This window comes from Mastomys coucha, chromosome X (genome assembly GCF_008632895.1).
Source record: "Mastomys coucha isolate ucsf_1 chromosome X, UCSF_Mcou_1, whole genome shotgun sequence".
Taxonomy (NCBI): domain Eukaryota; kingdom Metazoa; phylum Chordata; class Mammalia; order Rodentia; family Muridae; genus Mastomys; species Mastomys coucha.
In genome coordinates, this window is record NC_045030.1 from 7,808,973 (window position 1) to 7,818,547 (window position 9,575).

A 9,575-nucleotide genomic window follows, 5' to 3' on the forward strand; every position below is an offset into this window, starting at 1 on the left:
CCAATAAAACAAACAAACACCTCTCATACACATACATACTAGTGTTTCTTCTTCAAATGCCCTGTTAATGACTGCTGGTTATGCAGCTAATTTATATTGCTTAATGATATTAACATAGTTTTCATTGGTGTATTTCTGCTTCTCTTCTAGGAAACAACAGGGGAAAACACAAACTCTCTCTTTTCCCTTGCTACTTTCATGGCCCATGATCTTAAGTACTGAGGTGTGACCTCCTAAGCTAGGGGAAATTCTTCAACTGTAAAGTTAGGACAAAGGATTGTCCCCAGAGTATTTCTGCTTCTGTCTGTTTGGGTACTGTCAAGATTGGGCAGTGACTCGTGATTCCTGCCTGACAGTGTAGTTCCTTTCAAAGAATGCTTACTGAGCAAACTAAGACAGACTTCTCTAACCCACGACTCACCAAGAGGGCAGGTCTGGCAGCCACTATGGTCTAATTTCTCAGTGAGTATATGAGCATATACAATGTATATTTTAGCAAAAGTCATGTTTAACCTCTGCTGAGAAGCTAGATGGGGTGGTACACACCTGTCATCCCAACACTGGGTACATGGTGAGATTCTATCTTAACAAAACAAAACCCAGAACTGCTAGGAAAAGGATTAAATTATGCCTTCAATACATTTAGTAATCATACTTTATAAAAATATTTTAAAAGAAAATGTTTATTTGTATAAAAACTTTAAAAGATCAAACAGTAAAAATAGTAAGGTACTTACTAATGGTGCAATTTCTACATCATTTTAGTAACAGGAAAAACTTACATTCATTGTGCTATAGTTATAAAGACCAAATAAAGGTGTAAAATGCTTATTACACAATACTAGGCCCAAACCAATATATTTCAATTGGTAACACATCAAATCCTATATGCAAATGAACAATGATAGGATTCTGGGTAAATTTTGTTTTCCAAGTTCTCTGCAATGCCATGCTTCTATGATAAACAAGTATGAAAAAAGCTTGTGGGAGATACTTTTATATATTGATGATGCATAAAAAATGACTTCTTTGAAGTCAGTATTTTTAATTGTTCTGGAAAGCCAATTAACATCAACATAGTACCACATTAAAAAAGCAACTCAAAAATTTGAAGCATATCTATCTCTACCAGGTACAGTAAAATAATATTTTAAAAAAGACAAACCCACCCCAAGCAACTAATATGTTCATTTATACAGCAGAACCAGAAGGAGAAAGTGGAGAACTCCTGTTGCTGAGGCTTTTTCTTTCCCACATGGATGTTCAATGATAAACTTAGCAATCAGAATCTGAGCATGTGTCAGACGGCCATCCTAAACAGCATGCCCCTTAACATGCACAGACATCTTCATTAAAGGTAGCAAATGTGACAATGCTAAGCACCTTAAGAACAATATACCACTTACCTCTTTGGCTCTCTGTACTGCATCACTTGGAGGATTCCTGATTTGTGGCGAAGATTTTGTGTTAATTTTGTCATACAGCTAAAAATCAAAGAAGAAAATCCAATCAATACACAGTATGTTTTGCTACAATCTACAGCTTTTGGTTTATTGTTTCAGCAAACAATATTTGTCCTCTTCAAAAGTAAGGGAGATGAATCAGCGGGTCTTCTTTGCAATTGTTCATCACTCAGAATATGAGTTTTATGCACATCTTTTAAAGTAAATGTTTTTAAAGAGAGGAACCAAAACTCTATCTTTAGCAATTAACATTTGTCAACAGAGCAGCAACCCGAGTGTGTCCGTCCAGACAGGAGCAACGCTCACTAACGGGAGTGTGGAGTAAAATAAAAGGGCAGATTCTGGCCAAGAATCATCTGAAAGAATTTTCACAGAAGCCTAGATCTTGGGAAAGGGCAAACGCAACTCCTTCTAGGAAGGAGTGTTCTCACAGAGGTTTTTGCTCATCTTATTAGGGATATTCATTAACAGAATCAGTGCTGGAGACTTCAACAGGGAGTCATGGGGAGAAACTTGGTCTCTTTTGGCTTTGCAAATTCAAGTAGTGTGAGACAACTGAAAAAGATCTAAATATATTTACAACCCTCCCCCAAACCTAAAAGAATCAAACAGGAACTTGATAAAGAACATTAATTTAATTTATCAAAGAAAATACACTGCAGTCTAGAAGTGTAATTAAAACACTAGTTCTACCTCAAATGGAATGAATGGCTTACAGTCAGTGGCTGGCCTGTTTTGAAAAGTACAACGTTAAAAATGACCTCTGTTGGTCTGATGTCTTCTATTTCCTAACTTCTCTAAAACAGTTTGAGATTTTGGGGGTGGTTTTGTTCCCCATCTTTTTTTCCCTCTGCACACCAATGCTATTCCACAGATGAAATACTGACTATAAACATTCTTCAAATTATAGCTACATATGAGATAAATCTTTATGACTTGTAAATATTTAGATCAATGAGGCAACAAAAATGACCAAAAGAAAACGAATATAGAAGAGGGGCCATTTTCACATGATGCCATTAATTAAGAAAGTACTACTGAATTGAAGACTGAATAGTTTGAACAGAACGGTAAAATGCTACTCAAACATTTAATTAACATTTTAGGGCACGGGTGATATGCTGTTTGACCAAATCCTTGGAGAATATACATATATATGGACTCTGTCTTCTTAAAGTTTCCATTTCTAGTGATTGCTAACTAAAATTTGGAATGGAAAAAAAAGTACTTTCTTATAGAAATAGGCAGGGACTCACTATGTAGCCCTGGCTGGCCTGGAACTTAATGTGTAGAACAGGCTGGCCTCTAATTTGTAGATATCTACTTGTCTTTGAATTCAGAGAGTTAGGTCTGCGCTGCCTCTAAAGTATTTGGATTGAAGGGTATACCACAATGCCCAGCTTTCAGAAATAATGTAGTGATTAGTTTCCCAGACTAGTTTATGAAAAGAAATGAAATACTACATATATAAAATATTAAAAAGAAAATCTCATCAAAGTGAATGATATCTAGTATAAAAATCCAAAACAAAAGACACTATGAATTATAAATATTTAAATATATTACAAGATGAATATATCTTATAACATTACATTTGTAGACAACAGGCTTATATTTTTGTTAATAGTAAATACCATGTTGTGTTCTTTTTTAAAAGATTTATTTATTTATTCATTTTATTTGTATGAGTACAACATTGCTCTTTTCAGACACACCAGAAGAGGGCACCAGATCCCATTACAGATGGTTGTGAGCCACCACGTGATTGCTGGGAATTGAACTCAGGACCTCTGGAAGAGTAGTCAGTGCTCTTAACTACTGAGCCATATTTCATGTTGTGTTCTTAGCAAAATAAAGCAATATGTAAAGAAAGACACTAGGTCTGAGAGATGGCTCAGTACATAAAGACACCTTTAGCTAAGCCTGTTAACATGAACTTGATTCCAGGGTGGAAGGAGAAAACTAACTCTCAAAGGTTGTCCTCTAAAATCCACATGTGTTAGTTCATATTGTTGTTCGTCTTAAGGGGCTGCAAACCCTTCAGCTCCTTGGGTCCTTTTTCTAGCTCCTTCACTGGGGACCCGGGACCCTGTACTCAGTTCAATAGATGGCTGTGAGCCTCTACTTCTGTATTAGTCGGGTAGTGTCAGAGCTTCTCAGGAGACAGCTATATCAGCTGGATTGTCCTTCCTTCAGTCTCTGCTCCATAGTTAGTCTCTGCAACTCCTTCCATGGGTATTTTGTTCCCCCCTTTAAGAAGGAATGAAGTGTCCACATTTTGGTCTTCCTTCTTCTTGAGTTTCTTGTGGTTTGTGGTTTGTACTTCATGTATTCTGATCTTCTGGGCTAATATCCACTTATCAGAGAGTGCATACCGTGTTTTTTCTTTTGTGATTGGGTTACCTCACTCAGGATGATATTCTCCAGATCCATCCATTTCCCTAAGAATTTCATAAATTCATTGTTTTTAATAGCTGAGTAGTACTCCCTCAGAGCTCCCAGGGACTAAACCACCAACCAAAGAATACACATGGTGGGACTAATTGCTCCAGCAGCATATGTATAGTAGAGGATGGCCAAGTTGGTCATCAGTGGGAGGAGAGGCCCTTGGCCCTGTGAAGGTTCTATGCCCCAGTGTAGGGGAATGCCAGGGCCAGTAAACAGGAGTGGGTGGGGTGGCGAGCAGGGGGAGGGGGGAGGGAATAGGGGTTTATTCTTGATTTTTTGTTTTTTGTTTTTGTTTTTGGAGGAGAAACTGGGAAAGGAGATATTGTATGACATGTAAATAAAGAAAATATCTAATAAAAAAATAAAAAATAAATAAAATCCACATGTGTGCAATCCTATAACTCCCATCAGTGAATATCGTTTTTAAAAGATTAAAAAAATACATTTAGTGATGCTGGGTATGGTAGTACATGCCTTTAATCCCAGCACTCTGGAAATAGAAGGAGATTCTCTGAGTTTGAGACCAGTGTGGTCTAAACAGTGAGTCCAGGACAGTGGGAGCTACATAACAGAGAGACTCTGTCTCAAAAACCAAAATAACAACAAACACCACCACTACCACCAACTGTTTAGTGGGCTAGCAAAATGGCTTAGTAGGTAAAGGTGATTACCATCAAGCCTGATGATCTGAGTTCGATTCCTAGAACCTTCAATGGTAGGAGAGAACAGATTCCCACAAGTTGTTCTCTGACCTTCACATATGTACACACAGAGGTACATACATAGGTATGCACACACACACACACACACACTCTCATATGCTTTGTGGGGCTCGTAGTACTATTCTGTATAGTACTAACTTTTGAGTAATAGTAGTCATTCTAGTTGCCTACTCCATGAGATGGAACCCATATTCAACACTGCTTGGGTGACCAAACCTGAGACTAGATAGCCCAAGGACCCAGGGAACAACCAAATACTATTGTTTCAAAAATGAAAGTAGTAATAAAATGACTCCTACTGATATTCTGCTACACTAATTGGTCAATGTCTTGTTCAGCCATCAGAGAGGGTTCCTCTCACAACAGATTAAAAATAACTACAGGGACCCATAGTCAGACACTAAATAGAGACCTCAAAACACACAGTTCTAAATAGGATGTCTCCATCTAATCTCTTCCCTCAGGGGCACTCATGGAAGAGGGCTCTGAAAGAGTTAAGAGCCAGAGGGGATAGAGAACACCAAGCAAACAAGTTCCTCTAAATCAACAGGATCAATACACATATGAACTCACAGAAACTGAGACAGGGACTGAATGGGTCTGTACCAGATGAGGTCCTAGACTGAAAGGAGAAGTGAGGATATGCTCCAATCTTTAATTTAGAAGCTATCTCCAACTGATAACCACTCACAAATGAAAACATGGTTTCCCCCAAGGGAGTCTCAGTGGGGAAACAAACTACTCTCAAGGGTAGGCTGCAAGCCCAGCAGTATGTGGCCAGCAGAAAACAAACTCAGTGGTATCTTTGGAGGTCCCTTGTCTCACAATGTTATGCCAGGACTTTTCTTCTTCCTACCTTTAAAATTGTATCTTATTGCTTTTATTTTTCAAATTATATATATCTTCTCCTCCTCTTCCCTTCTTTCCTTTTTCTTTTTCCCTTACAGGTACTTTGTGTATAAATTATGGCCCAGTTTCGAGTTTTCATGAGATTGCTCAGTGTGCAAATGAACGGGTCCATTTCCTGTGTCTTCTCCTGAGCTCTCTTCCTTCTGTTGGTTATGGTATTTATAAAAAGTATCCCATAGGAATCTGTTTTCTAATGAGCAACAAAAAGGGGTTGGATCTGGATGGCAGAGAGGGTGGAGAGAAACTGGATGGGGTAAAGGGAGGGGAAAGTTTATGGATATATTATGTAAGAAAAAAATCCATTTTTAATAAAAGAAAAAATTACAAATTTGAAATGCTTTAAAATCAGGAATGTTCCAACATCTGAAATGCCCCCAAATCTGAAGCCTCTAAAATGCCAAACTGACTCTCCAAGTGGAAAATTCCACATTTAGCCTCACAAGAGAGGTTTTGCTCAAATTCCAGGCACACTAAAAATGTTGCATAAAATTATTTTCAGGCTGTGTGTACTGTACATGCTATATATGGAACATAACTGAATTTTATGTTTAGACTTTGCTCTTAACCCCAAAATATCATTATGTCTATTCAAATATTTAAAATTGGAAAAGAAATCCTCAGTATAAAACCCTTCAGTTCTCAAGCATTTCAGATAAGAGATATTCAACCTGTATCACTAGGAATAATGATGACTGTTTCTTTTTCTGAGCCCTTACTAAATGCATGTATTTCATGTATTTAACCACAGCTAATCTTGCAAGGCTGGTGCTTCTGTTATTTCCATTTTACAGATGAGGAAAACAGACAACACTGAAGTAACAACTACCTTTAAAGTAAAGTTCTAGCTTTAGGATGACTTCCTGAGTGGCATAGAGGTTCCTGGAGTCTCAGACCTTTCATGGCTATATTGTAAGGAAGGTGCTCAGATAAAACTCCTTTGTGCTTTTGGTATGGCCTGACACATGCACACACACATACACACACCCACACCCCCATACACCCACAGTCGCACATGCACACACACACACACACACACACACACACACACACACGAACTTTGTCTTTGCTGTTGTACTGCCACCATCATGGATGGGTGCTGTGGCACAGGTCCGGTTTGTGACTGTTAATAAAATCTTGAGAATCCTTATGTTGAAAGGCCTTGCCCCTGATCTCCCCAAGGATCTCTGCCATTTGATTAAGAAAGCAGTTGCTGTCCACAAGCATCTTGAGAGGAACAGAAAGGATAAGGATGCTAAATTCCACCTGTTTCTGATAGAGAGCAGAATTCACTGGTTGGTTCGATACTAAAAGACTAAGTGAGGGCTTCCACCCAATTGGAAATGGAGTTGCCCATACCCTCTGCTCTGGTGGCATAAATTATCTTGTGTATATGAGCAATAAAAGCACATTGGCTAATAATAAAAAAAGAATTTCAACTATACCCAACAGGAAGCTAACAGTCCTGGTACAGAGCTTGCTGCCCAGCAGCCAGTGTTCCTTCCATACTCAGCCTAGGCCTTATTCTGCCTATGGAGGCAGAAGCCTGACATGTGTAAGAGTCACACAATTAGGGAGAGCTCATATTTGATTTCCCCTTCTTCTTGAGAAGGGAAGGAGAAGGACCTGCTCTTCCCCCTATGAAAAGTGAAGGGTAGGGAGCCCTTCAAAAAAGCTTGTCCCAGAACTGGAAGTTCCAGACAGCAGAGCTTCTTGCCTTGGCCTCTAGTCACAGCTTGCCAAGTTCAGCAAGTTATAGGCCTACATTGCTGCACTAGAAAAGATAGCTTTGTTAAGAGAATCCTTGGGGAAGCTCAACATGTGGTATTTTAGGTTAAGTGAAAAGTGATTTGTATCTGTTCCTTTTATATGTAAGGGGTTCCTTTTACGCCTCACCTGGGATAACCCACACTTGCAGCACATCTTAAAGTAAGACAGCATGCTTCTTATAAGTCAAAGAAATGTATGAGAGGCAACCTGCTCAAGGCTATTCTGATGGACTCCTGTCCAAGAGGACTGCTTGAACAGAGCAAGAAGACCCAGAAAGAGGAGCTATGGGTAACATCACGGGGTAGGAGACAGGAGTGTGCTGCTGAGGCTAGCTGTATGCTGTGCCAACAATGCTAAGGCTGCAGATTTGCAACTCCGAACAGCACCAACACTGGCATGCCTGCTACACCAAGGGCATCAACAACCAAAAAGGAAGTGGCTAATGTTAGTGATTATAGAACATGCTGTGTAAGGGATTCCTTTTCTTCTCCATGACCCTTGAGTTTTCCAATATAAGGTAACAGGACACAGTGTATGTTTCATAATTGTTTCTTTAAAAAATAAAAATTTTAACTTCTATGTAGAAATTATAAATACATATTTGTAAAAAAAAAATAGAGTATCACAAAAATAAACACAGCGGGAATACTTATTTTAGTTTGTTTCTTTGGGAACCAGATACAATTTCTATTTGATCCTGCTTATACACTAAAAAATTTTTTCCCCTGAAATCAAAGACATTTTGTACATATTTAATTTTTTTTGTAGGTCTTCCAAGTCTGACTTACTAAACAAGTTTTTCTTTAAAGATAGAGAAGACCTTAGATATCGATACAATTCTATTTCTTTATTTTGACAAGAATCCTATAATTTGGATAAATGTCACCCAAGCACCTATGTATTAAAAGGCACAATTGCCAGCTTGTGGCACTAGCGGGAGATGGTGGAACTTTTAAGAAGTGGGGCTTAGTATGAGGAAGGAGGTCAGTGGGACTGTGCCCTTGAAACAGACAGTAGTATTCCATTCCCTTCTTCTCTTTGCTTTTTGGGGGTCACGAAGTGGGTAGCTTCTTCTGCCATGATGCTTTGCCTTCCCATAGGCCCAAAGCAATAGGGAGAACAAACTGAAGCCTCTAAAACTGTGAGCCGAAATATATCTTTCTTCCTTTCAAGGTGATTATCTCGGGTGTTTTGTCATAGCAACTGAAAGCAGGCCGACAAAGAGGAGAAAGCTAATGTCTAGTTACGTGAAATGCTGCACTTAGGGCTACACAACCAGAGCAGCAGGGAAGGAGAGCATGGCCTTCTTGCTCATACCAGACCTCTTTGGGTTATATTAGAATTTAGAAATAGACAACAACTAACAACTCATGCTAGGGAGGTACCTTTAGTAATATTTTGGGGGGAAATTGCAGAAAATGCTATTCATAGATCATGGCAAAAATAAACTACATATGATTTGGAAGTTAATCAGTTGCTGGTTTTGTCATGTTAAGTAACCGTAAGACCTTAATCTTCTCCTGGCCAAATAGGAACATTTAGGTTTTAGGGGCTATCTGGTCTCTGTCACTACTATTAAAGCCTGTTGTATTATATAAGAGCAGCTGTTAACAATGGACAGACATAGCTGTGTTTCAGTAAAATATGTATCAAATAAGTGGTTGGCTGGATTTGGCTTGAGGGTGATAACTTGAAACTTCTGCTCCAGAAATGATAAGTTCAAGGTAGACTGGTAACATCAAAATAGATTTTTTTTGTCATTTGCATTCCTTAAATCTTAAGATAATGAAACATATTTATAAGGCTGAAATACTGAAGGGGTGGGGGAAGGAATAGAAACATGTTAATAGATTATTCTTAGAGGGAAAACAAGGGTGAGGAACTCCGGCTGTTAGCATTCTTCCCCCCCCCCTTTTTTTTATTGATTTAAGTTTTATTGCATTATGATGAGAAAAGATACATGATTTCAATTTACCTGAATTTGTTAACATTTAAAAATATACTTTAAGTAAACAGAATTAAATCACATTCTTGTTTCCCTTTTGTACCCCAACTCATCCCAGAGACCCCCCTTCAATACCTGCAATATCTTTTTTCATATTCTTTAAAATTTATAAAATATTATGACAATAAAAATGAGTATTATAAAAGTCATTTGATATAAAACAACAATCAATTTAACAGTCTTATTTAGGTGCTTGTCTACAGCAATAGTGAAAATATATTTTTCTCCATATAAATTTTAAATAACTCCAAACATATTAAC

General features: G+C 38.2%; 1 protein-coding gene across 1 annotated transcript in view; it reads right to left on the reverse strand.

Annotated features, from left to right (window-relative positions):
* Cask (calcium/calmodulin dependent serine protein kinase) overlaps nucleotides 1-9,575 on the reverse strand; it is a 340,530-nt gene that overhangs the window by 43,613 nt on the left and 287,342 nt on the right. Inside the window, exon 13 of the mRNA XM_031372099.1 lies at nucleotides 1,335-1,484. Within this exon, the coding sequence (XP_031227959.1) occupies nucleotides 1,335-1,484 (150 nt within the window). The remainder of the gene's footprint in view (nucleotides 1-1,334; nucleotides 1,485-9,575) is intronic.